This window comes from Pantherophis guttatus, chromosome 13 (genome assembly GCF_059756535.1).
Source record: "Pantherophis guttatus breed Tessera chromosome 13, ASM5975653v1, whole genome shotgun sequence".
In the NCBI taxonomy this organism is placed as follows: domain Eukaryota; kingdom Metazoa; phylum Chordata; class Lepidosauria; order Squamata; family Colubridae; genus Pantherophis; species Pantherophis guttatus.
Genome location: NC_142075.1, coordinates 16,566,771 through 16,592,649, shown reverse-complemented (window position 1 = coordinate 16,592,649; position 25,879 = coordinate 16,566,771). Strand labels below are relative to the sequence as shown.

At 43.0% G+C, this 25,879-nt stretch overlaps 1 protein-coding gene across 1 annotated transcript; it reads left to right on the top strand.

Moving 5' to 3' along the window:
- Positions 1–8,588: 8,588 nt before the first annotated feature.
- RAMAC (RNA guanine-7 methyltransferase activating subunit) lies at positions 8,589–18,557 on the top strand. Its single transcript, XM_034434651.2, has 4 exons — positions 8,589–8,703; positions 11,010–11,156; positions 13,314–13,490; positions 17,776–18,557. The coding sequence occupies exons 2-4, from the start codon at positions 11,020–11,022 to the stop codon at positions 17,975–17,977; spliced, it is 516 nt and encodes a 171-aa protein (XP_034290542.2). The 5' UTR covers positions 8,589–8,703; positions 11,010–11,019; the 3' UTR covers positions 17,978–18,557.
- The last annotated feature ends 7,322 nt before the right edge of the window (positions 18,558–25,879 follow it).

Genomic DNA, 25,879 nt, shown 5'->3' with positions numbered 1-25,879 from the left:
TTTTTTTTACTACTGGTTCTGTGGGCGTGGCTTATTTTGTGGGTGTGGCTTGATGGTCATGTGACAATTCTTGTAAGATTTAGCAGAGGTACTGGTCTACCAAGCTTTTAACTGTTTGCAGAGCTGTACCGGTCTACCCATTTATTTTTGCAGGCACTGGTCTACCCATTTATTTTTGCAGGCACCGGTCTACTCATGTATTTTTGCAGCCACTGGTCTACCCATTTATTTTTGCAGCCACTGGTCTACCCATTTATTTTTGCAGGCACCGGTCTACTCATGTATTTTTGCAGCCACTGGTCTACCCATTTATTTTTGCAGCCACTGGTCTACCCATTTATTTTTGCAGGCAGTGGTCTACTCATTTGTTTTTGCAGGCACCTGTCTACCACCAAACTGCCTTTTATCACTGATCAGCTGTAGGGTGGCCCTTTGAAGCCCCGCAGCAAGAATTTAAACAGTTTTTTTCCTTATACCCCATCAGCTGGGACTCAGGAGGCAGCAATAGATTGGGGGTGGGGCCAAATAAAAGGTAAGAATAACGCGGGGGGTGGGGGCAGGGGGGCAGAACCGGTTCGATGACATTATATTGTTACTGCTACCAGCTCGGTGGAACCGGGAGGAACCCACCACTGGACTAGATAGGACTGATCCAACAGTGCACAATAATATTCTGTTGAGGTTCTTATAATTGCACCAGCCGTGCTTGCAAATAACATTAAATCAAGACTCGTTTTAGTCATGATTTTTTTTTACTAAACCAAAGTTAAGCCAGGTTTCATATCCTGCACTAAGCCATCATCTGCTTAATCACACTTCATTCAGTAGACTAGATTCCACAATCCTAGGCTTCACACACCATGCTAAACCTACATCAAATTGCATTACAGTTTATTGAACTCATTTCAACATGAGATCATGCATTACGAGAAGCCATCGTTTATTGAACCCTGATTCATCGAAGGAAAGTCATTTGGTAGGACTCATATAATATGCCAAGATGCAAACAAGGAGATCATATTATAACCCAGCTGTGGAAACTCAGTAGGTTGCCACACAGGAAGATATTTTTTAAGAGGCCTTCCAATTTCTCGAGCCTATGTATTATCCGGAATGTTTTGATAGACAAAGCAACAAACAGCAGAAGAACAAAATAGAATATATATATATATATATATATAAAGGAAAAGCAATTTTGGAAGAAATCAGCCTCATTTCCAAGATAATTAAATAACAAAATCATTTCATTCTGCAAAGTATTTTTTTTTCTTCTTCACATACGCCTGTAATTTGGGTGTTTTTGAAATCTCAGCCTCTTGTCACTCAAATCCCCATGCCTGAGAAAAATTGCAGACATCTGCTTAAAATATCCGTCTCTGTGTCATCCGAGATTCATAATCCAAACTCATGTAATGAACAGAAGCCTATATTTCAAACCAAGTAGACAGTTTAACATTTTAATGCTTCCTTTTTCAATTCCGGTGGACATCGTCCGTCGCGCGGGCAAAGCCTGCGTACTGCAAATTGAAATGCTACAGATTAATTTTTAATACCGATTCATTAATTATCTTTAGCCATTTATGTCGCGGCCCCAAGAGTGTGTCTGAGGGTGACGTACGTTATCCAGGGCAATAATAAATCTATAAAGACCACATAATAAAAACAAAGCAGAAAAAAAAACCAGAATCCAGAAGAATGATGGGCAAACCTAGAGCTGTCCAAAGACAAAAGTCATCCCAGATCGAATGCTTGGAAAAACAACAACAGATCTCTCATGCTGTCCAAAAATGGTCACACAGGGTCAAGTAAAATCTGGGCTGATGTTACTCCAGACCATGAGAAAAATAAAAGAGAAAACCTAGTTCCTGCCAGATGACATCACCAAACAGCAAGTCCCAAAATTTGATCTTTGATCCTACTGGATCATAATTTTGATCCTGTTGGGATGGGTTGATGTCATTGGAGGTAGATTGTCTTACAAGCAACGTGACCCTGAGCTATGAAGGGCTTTGTAGTTCCAAGAAAAAGACCTCAAATTGCACCCCGAAATACACCGATACAGCTTGCAGACGACATTATGTGGATGGACTTTGGTATATCAACATAATGTATGACTCAGGGATGAAATCCAGCAGGTTCTGACAGGTTCTGGAGAACCGGTAGCGGAAATTTTGAGCAGTTCAGAGAACCGGCAAATACCACCTCTGGCTGGCCCCAGAGTGGGGTAGGAATGGAGATTTTGCAATATCCTTCCCCTGGAGTGGGGAGGGAATGGAGATTTTGCAGTGTCCTTCCCCCAGGAGTGGGGAGGGAATGGAGATTTTGCAGTATCCTTCCCATCACGCCCACCAAGCCACACCACGCCCACCAAGCCACGCCCACAGAACCAGTAGTAAAAAAAATTGGATTTCACCACTGGTATGTCTGCACGTGTAATTACATGGACTGTTGTGTTCTTGATCAGTTGGTTGCCAAGGGGAGTCCCCTGTAAAGAGCACTGCAGTAATCCAAGCTCAAGGTGACTAGAACATGAGTGACTATATTCAAGAGGCAATTGCTGAAGTTACCTCTTCAAGAACTAGGAAATGCAGAGTTAGGCTTCCATGTCTGAATAGAATAGAATAGGATTAGAGTTGGAAGGGACCTTCGAGGTCTTCTAGTCCAACCCCCTGCTCAAATATAACATTCCAGAGAAGTCGCTGTCCAGATTCATACAGTATATAAGGATTATATTATGGGTCTATCTTATATGTATTGTTTTCTTCTCTCTCTCTCTCTCTCCCTCTCTCTCCCCCTCCCTCCCTCCCTCTCCAACTCTCTCTCCCTCTTTCTATCTCCCTCTCTCTCCCCTCCCTCTCCCTCTCTCCCTCCCTCTTCCTCCCTTTCCTCCCTCTCCAACTCTCTCCCTCCCTCTCCCTCTCCAACTCTCTCCCTCTCTCTCTCCCTCCCTCTCCCTCTCCAACTCTCTCCCTCTCTCTCTCCCTCCATCCCTCTCTCCCTCTCCAATTCCCTCGCTGTCCCTTTCCAACTCTCTCTCCTTCCCTCCCACTCTCTCCCTCCATCCCTCTCCAACACTCGCTCCTTCTCCCTCTCCCCCTCCCCCCCTCTCTCTCTCTCACACACACAATGCCATTGTCTGTTTTATTTTTTTTCATTGGGTTGAGGATAAGTTAGTTCGATTTTTGTTCACCCAGTAGGAAAGTAATGTTCACTCAAGTCTTTAAATACGTCCAAGTCCATCTGGTATGTACTTGGCTCAGCTTTCCTGTTGCTTTTGTCCATCTGTTTTAAATGTACTTCCAAAATGCCTCATGACTTTTCCCCTTATACACACAGCCAACATCAGTTACCTTCAACCTGTCATTTTCCAGATATGTCTGGACAGTAAAAATATGGAAAAGACATCCCGTTAAAGACAGTTGTTCCTGATTTGGGGGGAGGGAGGAAATTGCATGAATTTGGCTCATGTATTTCCAGGTCTAGAATGAGATTCTATATGGTTTTTAAAAAATTTACTTCTATCCTGCCTTTATTATTTTTTTTATACATAATAGGGTAAATAAGCATACCAATGTGCTATGAAGCCATTGGCAATATCCATTTTGCTCTTCAAATTCACAGAGACCTAACTCTAACCCTAAGTGGGCTTGGCCCCCAATGGGATTTTCCCATGTATTTTACAAGGAAACGTAGATAGAGACAGCACAGAACATCCATGAACTCCAACAACCAATCAGAAGTCATGAGGATTTCTTAAGTTCACAACACAGTCGCAAGCGTAGTTTCAGCTGAGGAAGTGTGAGCATTCTAGACCAAGCTAATTCCAAGAGCATTAGAGAATTCCTAGAAGCTTGGCACCCAGAAAAATTAGCCATCTACAGAAACAGAGAGATAAAGCAGATTTACACACCATTCAAAGGAGGAAATAAAACAGCTAAGAAGAAACAAGAAGATCAGATCACATCTCATCCAGTATCCTACAGCCTTAACTTTTTATTATCACTTTTGAATGGTTTGTAGTATTATTATTATTATTATTATTATTATTATTATTATTATTATTATTATTATTATTATTTGTAAATTATTATGGTTTGTAAATTTAATTTATCTGTCTATTGATGGATAATTTGTCTGGGTGCCAAGATTCCAAGAATTCAATTTTTGGGATTTGATTTTATCATGACGTAACTGACATCAGTTACACCATGATAATGTCAAATCCAAAAAAACATACCCAAATCTTCAAGAATAAGAATATTGCAATCTGAAGTGATCTGAATTAGAGTTCTTGATCAACTATTAGGTTCTCCATGTTTCCTAGTTCAAAGTACTATGTGGGGAAACGATATGTCGACTTAATAATGCTGTCCCCAGCGGAAAATTATCATCACTATAAGGGAGGAAACAGGTACTATTAAGAAAGCAGAGGGAAGGGAATAATTATATGAATAGAATAGAATAGAATAGAATAGAATAGAATAGAATAGAATAGAATAGAATAGAATAGAATAGAATAGAATAGAATAGAATAGAATTATTGGCCAAGTGTGATTGGACACACAAGGAATTTGTCTTGGTGCATACGCTGTCAGTGTACATATAAGAAAAGATACATTCGTCAAGAATCATAAGGTACAACACTTAATGATAGTTATAGGGAACAAATAAGCAATCAAATCATATTGGGAAACAGCCAATATAAATCTTAAGGATACCAGCAACAAGGTTACAGTCACACAGTCGTAAGTGGGAGGAGATGGGTGATAGGAACGATGAGAAGATTATTAGTAACGCAGACTTAGTAACTAGTTTGACAGTGTTGAGGGAATTAGTTGTTAAGCAGAGTGATGGTGTTCAGGAAAAAACTGTCCTTGTGTCTAGTTGTTCTGGTGTGCAGTGCTTTGTAGTGTCGTTTTGAGGATAGGAGTTGAAAGAGTTTATGTCCAGGATGTGAGGGGTCTGTAGATATTTTCACAGCCCTCTTTTTGATTCGTGCAGAATACAGGTCTTCAATGGAAGGCAAGTTGGTAGTAATTGTTTTTTCTGCAGTTCTAATTCTCCTCTGAAGTCTGTGTCTGTCTTGTTGGGTTGCAGAACCAAACCAGACAGTTATGGAGGTGCAGATGACAGACTCAGTAATTCCTCTGTAGAACTGGATCAGCAGCTCCTTGGGCAGTTTGAACTTTCTGAGTTGGCGCAGAAAGAACATTCTTTGTTGAACTTTTTTGATGATGTCTTTGATGTTAGGTATCCATTTTAGGTCTTGAGATATGGTAGAACCTAGAAATTTGAAGGTCTCTACTGTTGATACTGTGTTGTCTGGTATTGTAAGAGGGAAGAGTTAATCCCCCATCTCTTAAAAACAAAGGTTCTAGAAATGCATTTTAACAATGTCTGCTCTTCAACATAAAAATAATTTTTAAAAAGCACAGGCAGTTAACATTTAAAGGTCAGGGTTGCGAAGGGCTCTTCTAATAGGCATTGTTTTGGAATTTCAGTCCATCACAGACTGAGAATTTTTTGTTTTGTTTGTTTGAAAGTGTCTCTTTAAAAGGTATTGTAACAATCCCAGTCTCGACACATAATTTCAGTTGTGTGATGATGAAAAATATTGATTCCAGACAGAGTTTCCTGGTAACACTTTAACACTGAAGCCTAAAAGCTGTTCTAAGAGTATAACTTAATACAGGTAGTCCACGACTTAACGGCAGCTCATTTAGAGACTGGTTCAAAGTTAGGATAGCACTGAAAAAACGGACTTACGACCATTGTTTCACAACCGTTGCAGCATCCCGAAAGGTCACATGACTAAAAATTCAGATGCTTGGCAACTGACTCATATTTATGACGGTGACATTGGCCCCGGGTCATGCAATCCTTTTTAGCAACCTTCTGACAAGCGAAATCCATGGGGAAAATTCACTTAGCAATTGTATTACTAACAACTTCAGTGATTCACTTAACAAACGTGGCAAGAAAGGTCGTAAAAATGGGGCAAGGCTCACTGAACAAATGTCTCACTTAGCAACAGAAATTTGGGGCTCAATTGTGGTCGTAAATTGAGGACTACCTGTATGGAGCCAAGACTTCCAAGGATTTATCCCCAGATTTTTGTTAGCATTTTTAATGTGTATGATATCCAGTCCTAAGACATGAGGGGTCTTTGATGCGCTCCGAGCTTAGTTATTTTCTTGCAGACATTTCATTACCCAAACTAGGTAACATCATCAGTGCTAGTAAGGAGTGGGATTTGCTTTCAGTTTATATTCTGGTGGCTTACCCAGTCAGTGTTTGGGGCTGTGGTCTTAGAGGCTCTTTGGTTAGGCCAGGGGCCTGCAACCTTAAACACTCAAAGAGCCATTTGGACCCATTTCCCACAGAAAAGAAAACACCGGGAGCCACAAAACACTTCCCGTGCCTGACTATTTCTTGAGTAGCCACAAAACCAGCCTATGTAGTTGAATTAAATGTTCTGTTTTCTTCTGAAACTTTTCTTTTCTTGGATTTATCCATGGTTGGTCTACCGGGGGTTGTTTACTTCTTGACTGTTGATCTGACGTTAATCTTGGAGTTCATCCATGCTCATCTGGATATGTTGATTGCTGGTGAAGAACTGTTTTGTTGTTGTTGTTCCCTTTTTGGCTCATTGTCTCTTTTGCACAGTATGTAGATATGGTTGCACAGTTATGTAGATATGGTTCATGTCTATTTGTTTCTCTTGCCTACATTTAGGCAAGAAAAACAAAATGCACAGGTGCAGTATATGTGCAGTATACCTTGCTCAATAGTAGTAATTGTGAGAGGGATCTTGGAGTCCTAGTGGACAACCATTTAAATATGAGCCAGCAGTGTGCAGCAGCTGCCAAAAAAGAGGCACGATGGTCGCCACGATGTAAAAAAGATGTGGAGACTCTAGAAAGAGTGCAGAGAAGAGCAACAAAGATGACTAGGGGACTGGAGGCTAAAACATATGAAGAGCAGTTGCAGGAACTGGGTATGTCTAGTTTAATGAAAAGAAGGACTAGGGGTGACATGATAGCAGTGTTCCAATATCTCAGGGGCTGCCCCAAAGAAGATGGAGTCAAGCTATTCTCCAAAGCATCTGAAGCATAGGTGGGATTCAGCCGGTTCTCTCTGGATTGGGTGAACCCTTAGCGGCGACTGCAGGAGGCTCCGCCCACCCTAGACATAATGCGTGAGCAGTGCGCACGCACAGAAGGCTGTGAGCTCTCACATTTGCGAACTGGTAGGGAAAATAAGTGAATCCCACCTCAGATCTGAAGGCAGGACAAGAAGCAATGGGTGGAAACTAATCAACGAGAGAAGCAACTTAGAACTAAGACGACATTTCCTGACAGTGAGAACAATTAATCAGTGGAACAACTTGCCTCCAGAAGTTGTGAATGCTCCAACACTGAAAGTTTTAAAGAATAGAATAGAATTCTTTATTGACCAAGTGTGATTGGATACACAAGGAGTTTGTCTTGGTGCATATGCTCTCGGTGTACATGAAAAGATACGTTCGTCAAGAATCATAAGGTACAACACTTAATGATTGTCATAGAGAAACAAATATAAATCTTAAGGTTACAGTCATAAGTAGGAGGAGATGGATGATAGGAACGATGAGAAGATTGATAGTAATGCAGACTTAGTGAATAGTTAGATTGGAAGAGATTGGATAACCATTTGTCTGAAGTGGTGTAGGGTTTCCTCCCTGAGCAGGGGGTTAGACTAGAAGACCTCCAAGGTCCCTTCCAACCAGTGGTGAAATCCAATTTTTTTTACTACAGCTCTGTGAGCGTGGCTTGGTGGGCGTGGCAGGGGAAGGATAGTGTAAAATCCCCATTCCCACCCCACTCTGGGGCCAGCCAGAGGTGCTATTTGCCAGTTCTCCTAACTACTCAAAATTTCCGCTACCGGTTCTCCAGAACTTGTCAGAACCTGCTGGATTTCACCCTTGCTTCCAACTCTGTTATTCTATGTGTTAAGCTCATAAAGTTACTGCTTTATGGCTCATACAGTTACTGCTCCCCCCCAGTTTTTTTATTACACTTTTCAGAAGTCTTTTTAATTTTAGCACCCCAGGACCAGTGCGCCAAAGACTAAATTTTTATAGCTTAGAGCTGGTCCTGCCCGTCAGCCTTCTCAGAGGGCATTGCTGTCCTTTCCCCTAATTTTAAGGGGAGTTGTCATAGGACAAACTCCAGACCCCCAAAAACTGCAGTTAAAAAGTTACAGGCCAATTCCTGCAAACTTTTAGAAAGCTGACTTGGCTCAGTGGGCTGAGGAATTTAAATTATTCTTCTAAAGAAGGATTTAAATTTCTTCTTCTTTAGAAATTTAACTTTCTAAAACAGAAACCCTGCTTCCATCTCTCCCGGCTGGAACTGAGACTTAAATCCCTTCAAAGCTTAAAGAAGCAAAAAAAGCAACCAACAAAGAACCACCCACCCCGGCCTAGACTCCACCCGAATGAAACGCTCGCCTGAGGAGAAGCCTGCCTTTTATAGAGCGCTGAAGCCCCGCCCACCGGCCCGCCGCTCTCAAACGGCCTCGGGGCCGGCCTCCCAGGAGGCGGGGCCAAGCGGGACCGGAAATCCGGGAAGGACCGGGCGGAAGGGAGGGCGGGAAGGAGGCGGTGCCCGGTTTTGGATTGAAGGCGAGGGGGCATCTCTTCCCTTTGCCTCGCTTTGTTGGGTAATAAGATGCAATGATGATAATAATAATAATAGTAATAATAATTGCTTATTTTAAAGCCTGTGGGGGGGGCTTTATAAGCCTGTGGGGGGCGTCTCCTCCTTTTTTTTTTTTTAACCCTTTCCTGGATTGTTTTGATTTTTTTGCACCAAGGAGCTAGTCCTCTGGATCTTGCAAGGATTTCTGCAGCTGCCCAGGAGCTTTTGGAAGGGGAAGGACAGGCAGGGTGGAAGCGGGATCTGGCTCAGATCAGATCAGGGTGGCTTTCTTTTTTCCCTCCCTCTGATCCTACTACCCCCACCCCCACCCCATCCCGTGGGTGACTCGTTGTGTAATTGTGTGATGATGGCAAACCCGTTGTGTAATTTCTGGATCTACAGCAGTAGCTTCGGGTCTTGGGGGTGGGGGTGGGGGGGGTAATGCAAAGACAGGAAGGCCACCACCTGCTGCCAACTTTGCAATTGTTTAAAGAGCCCAGAAATTACCATAATTTTAGAATAGAATAGAGCTGGAAAAAGGGTCCTTGGAGGTCTTCTAGTCCAGCCCCCTGCCCAAGCAGGAGAATCTATACCAGTGGTTCTCAACCTTCCTAATGCTGCGACCCTTTAATACAGTTCCTCATGTTGTGGTGACCCCCAACCATAAAATTATTCCTAAAACCATTGAAAATATGTGTTTTCCGATGGTCTTAGGCGACCCTTGTGAAAGGGTCGTTCGACCCCCAAAGGGGTCCCGACCCACAGGTTGAGAACCACTGATCTATACCATGTCAGACAAGGGGCTGTCCCAGTCTCTTCTTAAAAACCTCCAGTGATGGAGCGCCCACAATTTCTGGTGGCAAGCCGTTCCCGATGGTTAATTGTCCTCCTCACCGTTAGGAAGTTTCTCCTTAGTTCTAGGTTGCTTCTCTCTTCGTTTAGTTTCCATCCGTTGTTTCTTGTCCTGCCCTCTGGTGCTTTGGAGAATAATTAATAGAATAGAATAACAGAGTTGGAAGGGACCTTGGAGGTCTTCTAGTCCAACCCCCTGCTTAGGCAGGAAATATAAATATCCCTCAGGTTTAGTAGCCATCAAAGCTTTTCCCAGAATTACACTTGTAACAGGAAGTTTTTTTCTATGGGTAGAGACCCCATAGATTGTATAAGAGTGTGAGTGTGCATGCATGGCTTCAAGTCTGCTTTTGACTAGTCCCTGCCGTTTTCATGACAAAGGTTTTTTTTTAATTTGGTTTGCCCTTGCTTGCTTTCTAGGGCTGGGTGGGAGTGACTGGCCCAAAGTCACCCAGCTGGCTTCGTCTCCAAGGCAGGAGGGCCACAAGTCACATTCTTCTGGTCTCTAGCCTGATGCCTTAACTACTATCCCTGGATCAATGCATCCTTTTAAAATAAAAAATGCTGGATATTTGCAATGAGAGGAGAGGGTGGCTCCACTTCCTGCTCTCTTTGTGAGCGACTGCAAATATTTCCCCTGCCCTTCTGAAGTTTAGTCCTGATCAGATTTACTCAGACATGAATGGGCTTCCAGTAAACTCATCCCCAAGGCAACAGACCTCAAGAATTTTCTCCATGGCTATCGTGGAAGGGGAAATGGAGTATCTTGCATTGGCTCAAAAGCTGCATTTCTATTCCTTTTCTTCTCTGCTTTTATTCAAACGTTCTTTTTCTTGGGGTTGACTGTTACTTTCAATTCCTTTTGCTGGACCGCTATGACAATTTGATAATTTACATTCTGCAACGTCTCTTAAGATTGTCCTGATATCGCCTTGCAACAATGGGTCTGAAGAGGATGTACAAGGATTGTTAAACAATACTGTGCTGTTTGATTTGCTCTTTTTGGAAACAAAATAGTGTGTTCCGTTAGTTACTCTTTCAGAATAAGTATCCTGTTTCCCTCGAAAAGACCCAACCGAAAAATAAGCCCCAGCATAATTTTTCAGGATGCTCGTAACATAAGCCCTAACCCAAAAATAAGCCCCAATTAAGAGAGTCAGTAGACGGAGGCGTTTAGTACTATATTTACCCCAAAATAAGCCCTAACTGGAAAATTAGCCATAATGCGCTGTTTTTTGGAGCAAAAATTAATATAAGACCCAATCTTATTTTGGGGAAAACACGGTACATGTTTTATGGGCTCACAGTCCTTAAAGGACAGCTATCACTTAATATAGAAAAGAGAAGCTTACTTATGTTGAACTGGTTTTGTTGAACAATGACCAGATTGTCGACAATATCAAATTTAACATTTACACAGGTGTTTTGTTTTCACGAAATAACAGATGGTGGGATTTTATATATATATATTTTCAGGAATTCCAGAATGGCTTCTACCACTGATATCATTCAGAATTATCAAAGTATGTTTGCTCATCGATACACTACAGAGGATAAGGAATACCAAAAATACCTCCAGTGTTCTGCCAAACCACCTCCTATAATTGAAGACTGGATGGACAGGTCTGTTAACATTCTCCTTACGTTAAAATTTTGTTGGATGACTGTGGGGAGTCATAATTATGCAGCGTGTGCCATAAAGGCAAAACCCCAAACCAAGATAGCAGAATGCAGAACAAGCCATAAAGCCTAAATATAGCTCGCTCCACAGTGGTTAAGGTCCATTTATCTTAAATGACTGTGTTTGTATGGATTAAAAAGGATTAAATCTGTTTGTATGGATTAAAAATATTTGGTTTTGTGCATATCCTCCTGAAAGAGCTTTATAGATCAACATGCAAATTCCTTCCACATTTTCCCCGATAAAAATGTGGTTATGTACTGTTACCTATGTTAATGGTTTACAGATGTGGTATGATGAGAATTTATAAAAGTTTATCTGCCCATGTTACTCTGTTGGCTCACGTGCGTAAAGGCAAGAGACCAAATATGTCTAAGATTAGAGAGACAATTTACAGTAATTGAATTGCCTGCAGCAGAGTATTTGCTACATCCTGACCTGTATAATGGGTGTAATAACAACTTGATTTATTTATAGTCCCTCTAATATATTTACCAAAATGGCTATTGCTTTCCTGTCCCTGTTTATACATTTCAGTTACTTTTTTTTTTTTTTAAATCATTTTAATTGTAAGCTGCTCTCCAAATGCTGTCGTTTTAAGAACACGGGGTTTCCATACAAGAAAATTGAAAAACCTTTATATAAATGGTAATGTTAATAAAACTGTAAACAGCTGTAAAGGTTTATGGAGGCCCAATGGCTTATTTATCCATGGTTTTTGAATAAACTAATATAGTCTAGCTTTGTAAACAGATTAATGGTTTAAGATCGAGGTAGCTAATACAATATATGGACACAACCGGACAAGCAACATTAGGCCTATCGGTCTAGTGGTTGAGGAATCAGGTTAGAAAGCAAGAGGCTGTGAGTTCTAGTCCTGCCTTAGGCATGAAAGCCAGCTGGGTGACTTTGAACCAAGTCCCTCCCTCTCCCCCCCCTCAGCCCAACAAACCTCACAGGGTTGTTGTTTTGGGGAAAATAGGAGGAAAGTGTGTTGGATATGTTCTTGCCGACTTGTTTGTAAAAATAATAAAGGTGAGATATAAATGAATACATGAATAAACAAACATGCAATAAATTTATCTGCATGAATACCAACCAAAATGCACCAATAAAGGAGAATATTTGTAGGTCGGGGTTGAAATGTGGGGTGCTCATTTGGTGCTCTCTGAGCTTGGTAGTTTTCTTGCAGACGTTTCATTACCCAACTAAGTAACATCATCAGTGCTAGTAAGGAGTGCAGTTTGCTGTCAGTTTATATTCTGGTGTCTTGACTGCCTGTCCATCCCCACCCACATAGATAGGCAAGATACCAGAATATAAACTGAGAGCAAACAGTACTCCTTACGAGCACCGACGATGTTTCCCAGTTTGGGTAATGAAATTGTTGTGACCCGCCAGCGGCCAGCAGAGCTGGCAACAGAGTCAGACAGTGAGGAGGTTGGGGAGGAATATGGGCCAGTCCTGGGGGCTGGGGAAAACTCGGACGAGAGCTCTGCGTTGGAGGCAGAGAGGGAAATAGACAGCACTGAGGCAGAGGAACAGCTGGAGCCCGTTCCCAGTGTGTGCATGCACAGAGCTTCCAGAAGACAAGAACAACTCAGAAAGCAGGGTCGACTCTGGAATAAAGCCAAACCTTGGAATTGATTGCCCCCTCTCATAGGAAACAAAAGAGGAGCAAACGGGGAAGGGGCTTTTGCAGGAAACAATTCATTTGTTCGATAGTTTCAAGAGTGGAAAGTTCTGTTCGTGACTCTAAGAGACTCTGTGCCAAGTTTTGCCTTACTCTACGGTTGGAAACAAGTTACGTGGCAGCTTGCCAAGCGAGATAAGGTTTGTGTTGATAAATATTCCTTTGAAAAACTGTTTGGCCAAACCTTGCTGACTGTGAATGAAAGTAATTCACAGTCGTGTAAATAAAAGAGGTTTTGCCGGGACCAATTCCTGCTTCCTGCTTTTTAAGGGAGCCTAGGTCAGAACAGAAATGTCTACAAGAAAACAAGCAAGCTCAGAGAGCACCAAGGACCCCTCAGCCAAAAACGTAACTTTCATGTCTTAACTTTTACAAACGTTTCACGGGGTGCTTTTTGAACTTTCAGAGACCCGAGTGTGCCGTCTGTGTCGGAGATCCTCCAGAATTACGAAAATAAGTTTGCCCATCGATTCACTTCCGAAGACGAGGAGTATCAGAAGTATGTTCAACGTCCCGCTGATCCGCCTCCCTTAGTAGAAGGCTGGCGAAATAGATCGAGTGATAACCAGCGATACAGAGATCGGTATTACAGCTGCTTTTTTCTTCTTCTTTTTTTTTTTTTAAAAAAGTTTTTATTATATGGATGGGAAAAAATGTGGACACTGTACAGGTAGTCCTCGACTTATGACCCCAATTGAGCCTAAGACTTTTGTTGCTCAGTGAGACGTCCCTTAAGTGAGTTTTGATGGGGGGGGGCATTTTACGACCTTCCTTGACACTGTTGTTAAGTGGATCACTGTGCTTGTCAAATTAGTAAACACGGGCGTTAAATGAGTCTGGATTCCCCATTGAACTTTGCTTGTCAGAAGGTTGCAAAGGGAGACCCCCGTGATACGGCAACCGTCATAAATGTGAGTCGGTCTGAATTTGGATCACGTGGGGATGCTGCAATGGTTGCGTGAGAAACATTGACAAGTCCCCTTTTTCAGTGATCTTGCCACTTCGAACGGTCACTAAATGAACTGTTGAAAGTCAGGGACCCCAGTTTGCAATGCCAGTCCTTTTGGCTGTTCCAAGAAGATTCCCCATCTCTGATTCAGGCGATGCTGAAAGTCGCAGAGATAGTTCAGATTGCTATGAAGAAGTTAGATGTTGGCTTCCTTCTGGTGGTGCCACCCCACTTGGTGGGAAGGTAGATGATGTCAACCAAGAAGTGACGTGGAGTCTTCAGAACAACTTGTTTCTTGGCTTTGTCTCTCTAGAACAAGGGCGGACAAGGAGTGGCCCTTCAGAAGTTGATAAGTGCTTTATATCATTTTTGTCTGTTAGCCAACCTAGCTTTTCTTGTGAAGAGAGCCGAGATGTTGTGAAGACCTAACAAGTTGGGATCTGCCAGAGTTAATGCATCAACCCTGCCCAGCAACTCCTCCTCGAGCTTGTTTGAATTGAATTGCCTTTTCTGCCTGTCTCAGAGGGCAAGAATGTAGAATAATACAGTTGGAAGTTACCTTTGGAGGCCTTCTAGGCCAATCCTCTGCCCAGGGTAGGAGATCCTATAGCATTCCAGACAAATGACCATCCCTGTCTCTTCTTGAGAACTTCCAGCGTTGGAGAATTCACAGCTTCTGGAGACAAGTTGTTCCGCTGATTAATTGTTCTAACTGTCAGGAAATTTCTCCTTCGTTCTAGCTTGGAATCTCCCTTGAATTATCTTCCACACGTTACTTCTTGCCCTACCCCTCAGGTGCTTTGCAGAATCAGTTGACTCCCTCTTCTTTGTAACAGCCCTTCAAGTTCTGGAAGACTGCTACCTTATCACCCTTAGTCCTTCTCTTTGTTAGACTGGAACATACCTAGCTCCCTCAATCATCCATCATATGGTTTAGCCTCCAGACTCCTTATGAGAACCAGGAAAAAAGAAGTTAAGTTTTGTTTTTTGTTTTTTGTTTTTTGTTTTATTTTGATTTGATTTATATGCCACCCTTTTCCGGAGACTCAGGGCGGCTTACAATGCGTTAAGCAATAGCCTTCATACTTTTGTATATTTATACAAAGTCAGCTTATTGCCCCCACAATCCGGGTCCTTATTTTACCTACCTTAGAAAGGATGGAAGGCTGAGTCAACCTTGAGCCTGGTGAGATTTGAACTTGCAGTAATTGCAGGCAGCTGATGTTAATAACAGTGCTTTAGTCTGCTGTGCCACCAGGGCTCTTTGTCCTATCTCCTCCTCCTCCTCCTCCTCCTCCTCCTCCTCCTCCTCCTCCTCCTCTTCTTCTTCTTCTTCTTCTTCTTCTTCTTCTTCTTCTGTATCCATCATCGGATGTTGGCGATCATGTTGACGATCCTATTTTTGTCAACAGCCGTATGAAAAAGTGCTGCTGAGTTTTCTCCAAACCGGTCCCTTAGGTTGTGAAGCCATGATGTTCTTCTTCTGTCTGGACCTCATTTGCCTTCAATCTTTCCCTGGAGGATTAAGTGAAGGATGCCGTATTTTTCTGGGTGTTGCATCACATGTCCAAAATATTCTAACTTTCGCTTTTTTTAATGGTTTTGATGGTTTCCCTTGGCTTTCCCAGGTGGCTTATCACCTCCTCATTTGTGATTTTATCAACCCAGCTTATACGTAACAGCCACCTGCAAATCCACATTTCAAATGCTTCTAGTCTTCTTCAAGTGGTTTTCTGTCAGAGACCAACTCTCCACTCCGTAGAGCAGGATAGAAAAGATGTAACATCTCACAAGCCTGATTTTCAGTCTTACGCTTATGTCGTGACTGCAGAAGATCTTTTTTTCATTTTGAAGAATGCTGTTCGCGCTTTCTCTATCCTTGTCTTTACTTCAGTGGTCATGCCCCGGCTTTCATGTAAATTAGAATCGAGGTACATGATCCTTTCAACTTTTTCTAGTGGTATTCCTTCCGAAGTTATCGGTGGTAAATTAATGGGTTGTTTGCTGACAACCATGATCTTGGTTTTTGAGGTGTTAAGCTTCAAGCTGTATTTTTCAGATATATCTGGGTCTCTGTTGATGGGGAGCTGAAGGTCTTCATGCTTACTGGCGAGCAGTCCTACCACTGCTTGTACAAATTCCCCACTTTTTCTTTACTGTCTCCTTCCTTTGTTAACTGAAGTCTTCTCTGGGTGAGGAGGACTAGACACCTCACCCAGCCCCTCAATTCCAGTCAGGAGAAATAAGAATGATAGTGGAACTGCCCTGAGCAACACCTGATTAAATTAGTTGAGAAAAAGGATGGGGGAAAGAAGTGGCTGGGTCCAAATTCTAAATTCCTGGCTCTTCAAAGGTTTCCTAAATGAAAGAAACCCAACATCTTCACACCGAGGAGAAGAACGCGAATATTTGACAAGCCGTCAAATTAATTCTCCCTTTTACACAGACCAAGCCCATTTGGCTCAGCATGACTAAACTAAAAGAAAGCAAGGAGGGAAATTATACACATTAGATATTCATCAGATGTTGATGAATACTACTTCAGAGTTTCTAAGTCTACATTTAAAAATATAATTCTCTATTGCTATTAAAATGCCAAAAAGACAAAGTGTTGTGTCACTTTTTGGAAAAGTAGACAAAATTGATGAGTTACAGATAAATCTCTGTAGAAACAACAACTCAAGAGACGCAAATGACGCGGGATAATCTTCTCTTTGAGTAGCTTCATTCATCCTAGATTTAAGGTTCAACTCAATCCCTTGTTCCTCTCTTGCCTTCCCTTCCCCTTTGGCTCGGTCCCACTAGGCAACTAGAATCTGCCTCCAGAATCTTAACAAATCTATGAAGGCCTAATAATTTGCTAAACCATCTCTATACAGCTAGTCCTCGACTTACAACAGTTCATTTAGTGACCAAAGTTACAAGAGCACTTTTTAAAAAAATGACCGATGACTGTTTTTCACACTTAACGACCGTTGCACATCCCCCCCTGGTCATGTGATCAAAACTGCTTGGCAACCGGTTCATATTTATGACTGCCACAATGTCCCGGGGCTTTGGTGACCTTTCTGGAAAGCAAAATCAACAAGGAAGCCGGATTCATTTAACAACTGTGTCACCAAGTTAACAACTGCAGCAATTCACTTAATGGATGTAGCAGGAAAGGTCGTAAAATGGGGCAAAATCCACCTAAGAAATGTTTCACCTTAGCGAGATAAATATTAGGCTCAATTGTTCATAAATCAGGTTCTACCGTGTTTCCCCAAAAATAAGACCCTGTCTTATATTTTTTTTTAACCCAAAATAAGCACTTGGCCTTATTTTCGGGGAGGTCTTATTATTTTGGGGCGCATGGAACAAGACGGGACTCCTCTTGCCGTCTTACCTGATTTCCCTTAAAACTTTCCTTTTTCAACAAGTCGGGCTGGCCTAACAAATCCTTTTAAATGATTTTAAATTTGTTTGTCTTTTTAAATTTTGGGCCAAATTGAGATATTTCCTTTTAATCTGTTCTTAATCTTTGTATTATATATTATGTATTTATGTGTTTTTACTTGGCTGTACACCGCCCTGAGTCCCTAGGGAGAAGGGCGGTATATAAATCTAAAGTAAAATAAAATAAAAAATAAAATTTCCAGCTCTGCCTCTCCAACCCTAACCAGAGGAAATGGTAGCGACCAGCTGTGCATGCATTTAAATATTTTCGGGGAGGGCTTATTTTGGGGGGGGGCTTATTTTAGCGCATGGGCTCAAAAGCCCCATTGGGCTTATTATCAGGGGAGGTCTTATTTTCAGGGGAACAGGGTACCTGTAATATTTTTCTTCTTCTAAATGGATGGGCTGTGCTGGAATAATGCCGGGGATGCAACTCTGAAAATGAGCCTTGCGTTTTAGCATGCCGTGTTTCCCTTTTTCACAGATTCAGGGACAGCCGGCAATTCCGAAACAGGGGACACCGATACGACCACCCAGGAGGCTACAGATCTGAGCAGTGGCACGACAAAGGCTACGGCAGTAACTATCATCAGCACCAACACGGGCAGTCGTCCTATCCTCAACATGGCTGGCCGCAGCGCGGCTACGGGTCGTATTTCCAGGAGCCGCGGTACGGCCGCTACTAGCACGCCAGCCTGCCTTGGCATTTCAAGTGTAAACGAGAGCAGCCGCAGGCTTCCAAAGGGTTCCCTTCGTTTTGTTGTATTTCAAACGTTCGTACATCCCATAGAAATCTTTTGTGTATTTATATGCAAATAAGTTTAACCCAGAAGACGAGAGGCGGTGACGTCGGAGGGGAGCAGCTTAGTGGTGAGTTTGTCACTTCGCTGGTTTTCGTCTTGACGTCTGTAATTTGCTAAGAAGGAAACGGGGCCACTGGGAGAATCCGACTTTAGCCTAGGGGAGCTGATCTTCTCCGAGTCCTGACTCACGCAGTTTTGTTACCAATGACGAATATCGTGATGAATATCGGTAATATGTCATGATAGGGGGAAAAAAATACTTGGTTGCTTTTGTGGGTTTTATTTTGTTTAGGTTCTGGTTTGTTCCTATGTTTATCTGTGCAAGGTGATTACCCTTCCAAGGTTTAATTTGCAAGCGATTAAGCTAAAATGTCACATAAACAGGGAGATGATTGTAAAAACGTGCTGCGTTTTGAAGGCCTGTTTTGTTTTTGCATTAAAGCTAAAATTCGTTATAATTAAATGGCGTCCCGTTGTATCTGTGCTCCAATTTCAGCAAAGTGAGCGATTATTGTTAAGGATATTCTTGGCTCATAAGAGTACCCTTTGAGTAAACGCATGAAAAGCGACTGGGAGTGGTTGTGAACAATCACAGTTAACAAACAAACACACTGAGTTGTTGTAATCTTTTACTTTTAGAAAAAAGTAAAGCAAAGTCCAAAAACAATCCAAGTCATGCAAAGATAAGATGAGAGTTAAAAGATCAATCCAGGGATATTTCAAGTACAAAGTCTTCTTACCAGTTGTAGTCATACACAATAAAACAGTTCTTCTTGAGTTTCAAAACAGGAACAAGTTCAATATAAAACATTCAATAAATAGTAGAAAGCAACATGTAGCTATGATCAAACAGTGATCATGCAGAGAGATCAGGTAGAGAGTTACAGCAAATAAGCAGGTAAAATGGTGTAGTATCCACACAAGCCATGATTGGCTACAGAGCTTAGCCAATCAGGATACAGGATGATGCAATACAATCTTAAAGCAATATAATACCTTTCTGACTGCAAACATACATTGTTGGTTTATATATTGCCTGACCAACTAGTTAGACAAATAACCATTTCCTAACAGTTATCATACATGGAATAATTCGCAACAAAAGGCTGGATTTATTTATTTATTTTTATTCGACCTAAAACCTTCTGTTCTGCTCAGCGGAATTCTCGAAGCGACTACAAAAACAAGCAAAACAAATGCCGCAACTAGTAGAGGTAGTCCTCAACTTACAACAGTTTCCTTTAGCGACCTTTCAAAGTTACACCGGCACTGAAAAAAAGTGACTCGGGGCCATTTTTCACACTTAACGACCGTTGCAGCATCCCCCCCCCCATGGTCACCTGATCAAAATTCAGACACTTGTCAATCGACTCCCTATTTTTGACGGTTGCATTGGCCTGGAGTCACGCGATCAACGTTAGCAAACAGTTTGAAAGCACGTAAAAAATGCAAGTAGAAAAATAGGGACCACCTTTGGTGGGAAGGTAACAGCATTCCGTGCGCCTTTGGCGTTTAGTTATGCCGGCCACATGACCACGGAGACGTCTTCGGACAGTGCTGGCTCTTCGGCTTTGAAACGGAGATGAGCATCGCCCCCTAGAGTCGGGAACGACTAGTACATATGTGCAAGGGGAACCTTTACCTTTACCTATCCCATTAAGTCACAACATGTGCTGCTGGAGTGATGGGTTATTTAAATCCCAAAAGGGTTATCTGGCAACGTCTGCTTCATGGCTTACGATGTTTTTACTCCAGTGATTTATTTAATAAAAGCGTTAACTTAGCAAAATAGATGAACCAGATCTGTTTGGCACACGAGACAGAAAATCCCATTAGCAGCTCTGCCTTGAAATAAAAATATAATCCAACCGCAGAATAACTTTTATCACCCTTTTCGTACACCGTCCAAATTCAGTGGCTAAACTAAAAAGCGCCTTGACTGATACAAGACCGTGATTTAAGCAGGCAGAGAGCTAAGTCTTACCTGCCTTATTATCAAGAGATGCCTAGTAGAAACACTTCGGTTTCACAGCCGATCTGATAAGCTCCATTAGTGTGGGAAGAACAGAGCCTTTTAATGCCATTGATTAAGTTCCTCAGCAGGATGCATCACAAACAGATTTTCCGGGGCCCTGAGTATAAATGCTATTATGTACTGCTGTTACAGCAAGAGAAGGGGAAGGGGAAAAAAGGGGAAAAAAGGCTGCAGTATAAACAAGAGAAGAAGAAAAACACAACCTTCCCTTTTAAAAGAATGACTAAAAAAGCTTTTGGTTAAAAGTCAGGATATGTTTACGAGATGTATGCGCTGTTAAAAAGAGCATATAGAAGCTGGGAGCTGTGGGTTTTGTTTAACATGTGATCTTCTCTCGCCACAGATCTCCGCTTAAGTCTCACCGAGATCTGGCCCGCGGGGTGCTTAGATCTGGCCCATGAGGCCGCCTTGGAAACAGCGAAGGACAGGCCTGCAGTGCCTCTGCCAGCGAAAATGGAGCTTGGGAAGGCTGCGTACGGCCCTCCCGAGCTTCATTTTCACTGGCAGAGGGCTGCAGGAGGTTGTCGCAGCCGAAAATGGAGCTCGCGAGGGCCGCAGGTGGCACTCCCAAGCTCCATTTTCGCTGGCAGAGGGTTGCAGGAGGCCGTCGCAGCTGAAACGGAGCTTGTGAGCCCGTTTTCTCTGGCAGAGCACTCGGGCCATCATAGGCACCCCCGACACGAGTGACATCGAGCTGGCCATGCCCACCCTGGCCACGCCCACCTGGTCCCCCTGGGGTCAAACACAACCCTGATGCAGCCCTCAATGAAATCGAGTTTGACCCCCCTGCTCTAAGTCCTGTGGAAAGTGATGCTTGCTCCCCTTCTCCCTGAAATGGTCCCAACACACTAGGAGTCTCTCTCTCTCTCTCTCTCTCTCTCTCTCTCTCTCTCTCTCTCTCTCTCTCTCTCTCTCTCTCTCTCTCTCTCCCTCCCTCCCTCCCTCCCTCTCTCTCTCTCTCTCTCTCTCTCTCTTCCCCCACTTGCAAAGGAAGTCCTGGAAGGTACGTTCGCTTTCTTCCAGCAGCAGAGACTCACACGCACATACAATCAGAAGGCATTGCAGATTCCAAGAAGAATTCTGATAATTTGCAGATAGGATTCGGAAGTACAGGCTGACCGGCAGGGAGATGAATAGTTGTCTGCCATACCTATTCATCTCCGCCCCTGCCTTTTATCCCCAGAGCTAGGGAGGGGCTTCACTAGCAGCAGTGGCTCTTCCGTCCCAAGGACCGGCCTATAGCTTTCCACTGCTCTCCTCTCCTCTGTTGTCTGTGCATCCGCGTGTCAGGCATTAGACCCAGCTCCTCCTCCTCTTCCTCATCAGTTACCTCCAGATCTGGGGGCTGTTGACTCTCCATCTGAGGGCTGATGGATGGCCCAGGCTCCACCTCTATCCGTCTCTCTCTCTCTCTGCCAGCTCCATTCCCTCTTCCCCTCGGAGCTCTCAGATTGCTTTGATGCTGGCTCTGACTCCCACACCACCTCATCTGATTCAGCTGCTGGAGGGGCCGGCATCCAACAGGCCACAAGAAGATGGTGTCCTCCTGCCATCTGTCTTTTATAAACAGCTTTTTCTGAAATCCTAAATTTTGGACAGACAAGGCGCAGAAGCCAGCATGGGATCAAAACGGCATTCCACAAGGCAAATTGTTTTTAAAAGTCAATAAAGATGATGCAGCAGGACCAACCTCGTGGCTTCAAGTTATCGGACAGCTGGGATTGTCCGAATTCGTGTTCACAATTAGCCTAAAAGTGGTTTGGCTGAGCCACTGTGGCTGGACCAATGAAGGAGTTTGTTTTTTTTTTTTTAATTTGATTTATATGCCGCCCTTCTCCGGAGACTCAGGGCGGCTTACAATGTGCTCAGCAATAGCCTTCATCCTTTTGTATATTTATACAAAGTCAGCTTATTGCCCCCACAACTGGGTCCTCAATTTACCTACCTTAGAAAGGATGGAAGGCTGAGTCAGCCTTGAGCCTTGGCGAGATTCGAAACTGCAGTAATTGCAGGCAGCTGGTCTTAATAACCAGCTTAATAACAGGGTGCCTTAGACCGCTGTACTACCAAGGCTCTTCTCATTCCCCAGGCCGAAGGCCATCTGTTTCTGCAATGATGCCTTTTAACCACGAGGAAAAGTAGGATGTTCTGTTTTCTTCATTTTTCTCCCCTTCAGAACCTAAAGAGACAAATTAAAACCCTTAAGAGGGAGCAGGCACTGGTCCTTCCCACATGCCTGGAATTGCCCTTACCAGCTATATATAATTATATGCAAATGAGTGCTAAATCAGGATACTCACTCCAAGCACTTCCACCCTGAATGGTTTTTGTTTTCGTTTTTTTTTTTAGAAGCCGGCGCCAAGGAATTCGTTTCCTCTAACCTCTTCCCATTATTTAAAGAAACATGTAGAACCTACACAGCATTTTATTTAAACAACCGTTTAAAATGTTTCTGTCTCATGTTCTATTTTTAAAGGCAATCAGAAGTGGTTTTCTCGGCACTGACCTTCAGGGACCAGAGTAGCAGATTTCCTTTTGACAACAGTTTTTAAAAAAGGAAAGCAAAACTTTATTTTGTGAAATCAGAATGTTGAGCTACAAACATAAGAGCCTTGGTGGCGCAGCAGACTAAAGTGCTGTTAAGTAGCACCAGCCGCCTGCAATTACTGCGAGTTCAATTCTCACACAGGCTCAAGGTTGACTCAGCCTTCCATCCTTTCGAGGTAGGTAAAATGAGGACCCGGATTGTGGGGGCAATAAGTTGACTTGGTATAAAAAAGAACACCGCTTAGGGGGGAGGCCCGAAAGCCCTACTAAGCAGGTATATACAAAAGTATGAAGGCTATTGCTTGATGCATTGTAAGCTGCCCTGAGTCTCCGGAGAAGGGCGGCATATAAATCGAACCAATAAATAAATAAATAAATAAATAAATAAATAAATAAATAAATAAATAAATAAATAAATAAATAAATAAATAAATAAACAAACAAACGTGTGTGTGTGTGTGTGTGTGTGTGTGTGTGTGTGTGCATGGATGCAAGAAATCCAAGGACTGCTCTTGTCATTTGCATCCCCTCTTGTGGCTGTGTGTTGCTTCCCATTTCTATTACACATGGACACAGGGTAGTCTAGTCTAGTCCAGTCCAGTGAAAAGAAGGTCTAGGGGAGACATGATAGCAATGTTTCAATATTTGAGGGGCTGCCACAAAGAAGAGGGAGTCAAGCTACTCTCCAAAGCACCCAAAGACAGGACTGTTGTGGCCCGCCAGCGGCCTGTGCAGCTGGTAGCTGATTCCGACAGCGAGGAGGCTGGTGTGGTGATTCGCCAGCAGCCTGTGCAGCAGGCACTCGAGTCAGACAATGAGGAGGCTGGAGAAGATGTGGTGCCAGAGGCGGGGATTCAGCCAGGGCCTTCAGAACTTCCAGAAACTCCCATAAGTGAAGAGGAAGAAGAGGAGGAGCCACTTCTCAATGCACGGGCACGCAGAGCTGCCAAAAGGCAGGAGTGGCTCCTCAGGAAGAGGTCTCCTTGAGAGTAAGGCTTGGGGCTAATTGGCCACTCCCCTAGCCTATTTAAGGAATGACGACAACTGAGGCAATTTGCAGAAAACAACTTCGTTCATATTCCTTCGCGTATTGACTCCAGAAACGTTTGATTCGGCTCTTGCTTCTCTCTTGTCATTTTTCCTGCAAATTGCTTCTGGGCATTCTGCCAACCACAGTAAGCTTACGGTTATCTGAAAGACTGTGCCTCAGAATTGAGTTATTATTCCTGGGACTCTTGTCGGCTGTTAATGAAGTTAAATTAACAGCCCTTGTTCAGAAAAGACTGATTTAAACTGTACTTGTGTTTGAACAACTACTAAGAAAGCTCATTAGTAGTCCTTAATTAGTAAACTAAGGTTTGTACGGACTTTGTGTGTGCTGCGTTCTTTGGGGTCCGTAGCTGGGGCAGAACAGGGACAAGAAACAATGGATGGAAACTAATCAAGGAGAGAAGCAACCTAGAACTAAGCAGAAATTTCCTGGCAGTGAGGACAATTAATCAATGGAACAACTTGCCTTCAGAAGTTGTGGGTGCTCCATCACTGGAAGTTTTTAAGAAGAAACTGGCTAGCCTTTTGTCTATGGCACACATGCCTGAAGTGGCACACACAAAGTCACAAACACAAAGGACAATCAAAGGTTTTTGCCACATTCCTCCCCGTTTGGATCCTGAATTGCTGAGTTTTTGTTTTTTTTAAAAAAAAGCTTCTGGTATTTTAGCCGTCAAAAGAAGGAAGGAAAATTCGGGACAATTTTCTTCTGTCAGCTGAGCTGATGAGGAACCAGCAGAGAAGGACTCCAGAGAAGGACAATGCCTAGCACATTTGGCATTTTAAAACGGGTACTAGAATAAATCATTAATGCACTGTTTTATTTTTATCCTCCTCCTTTGTTTGCTTTGCTTCGCTCCTTGGATAGATTTGCTACCGAAAGGCGGCTTATAAATATTTCACTAGCACAATGTACAGTATCGTTAAGCCTCTTCTACCTTCTGAATAGGTGAGCAAGGGAAGGTCACCTTCGAAACCTCAGGCCACAAGACAAGAAAAATTACAGCAAGGGTGAGCAGAGCTTTTAGATAACTCTTTAAAAAACAAACAAACCACTGTCAGCATTTTAAGTGCAGAGAATAAAGTAAACAAAGATGAGACATTTGAAACAAAGAAAGAAAACCCTGAAATTGTCAGGATGCCAAGTTGTGTGTTGGTTGTCCATCTTTTGCTCTTCTGCTCTCACCCATTGTAGCCCAACTTGGCCTTTAAAGAACTTATTTTCTTTGTACAGGTAGTCCTCGACTTCAGTGGTGAAATCCAAATTTTTTAATTACCGGTTCTGTGGGCGTGGCTTGGTGGGTGTGGCTTGGTGGGCATGGCAGGGGAAAGATACTGCAAAATCCCCATTCCCTCCCCACTCCTGGGGGAAGGATATTGCAAAATCCCCATTCCCACCCCACTCCAGGGGAAGGATACTGCAAAATCCCCATTCCCTCCCCACTCCTGGGGAAAGGATATTGCAAAATCTCCATTCCCACCTCACTCTAGGGCCAGCCAGAGATGGTATTTGCCGGTTCTCTGAACTACTCAAAATTTCCACTACCGGTTCTCCAGAACCTGTCAGAACCTGCTAGATTTCACCCATGCTCAATTTACAACCACAATTGAGCCCGAAATTTCTGTTGTTAAGTGAGACATTGGTTAAGTGAGTTTCGCCCCCAGTTTATGACCTTTCTTGCCAAAGTTGTTAAGTGAATCACTGTAGTGGGTAAGTGACTAACCTGGTTGTTAAGTGAATCTGGCTTCCCCATGGACTTTTGCTTGTCAGGAGGTTGCAAAAAGGGGATCACATGACCTTGGGACCTTACAACGGTCATAAATATGAACCAGTTGCCAAGCCACTGAATTTTGATCACGACTGTGGGGATGCTGCAAAGATCATAACTGTCACATTTTTCAGTACCGTTGTAACTTTGAATTACTAAAGAGACGTGGTGTCTCAGTGGCTAAGACGCTGAGGTTGTCGATCGAAAGGTTGGCAGTTCAGCGGTTCGAATCCCTAGTGCCGCGTAACGGGGTGAGCTCCTGTTACTTGTCTCAGCTTCTGCCAACCTAGCAGTTCGAAAGCACGTAAAAAATGGAAGTAGAAAAAATAAGGACCACCTTTGGTGGGAAGGTAATAGCGTTCCGTGCGCCTTTGCCATTGAGTC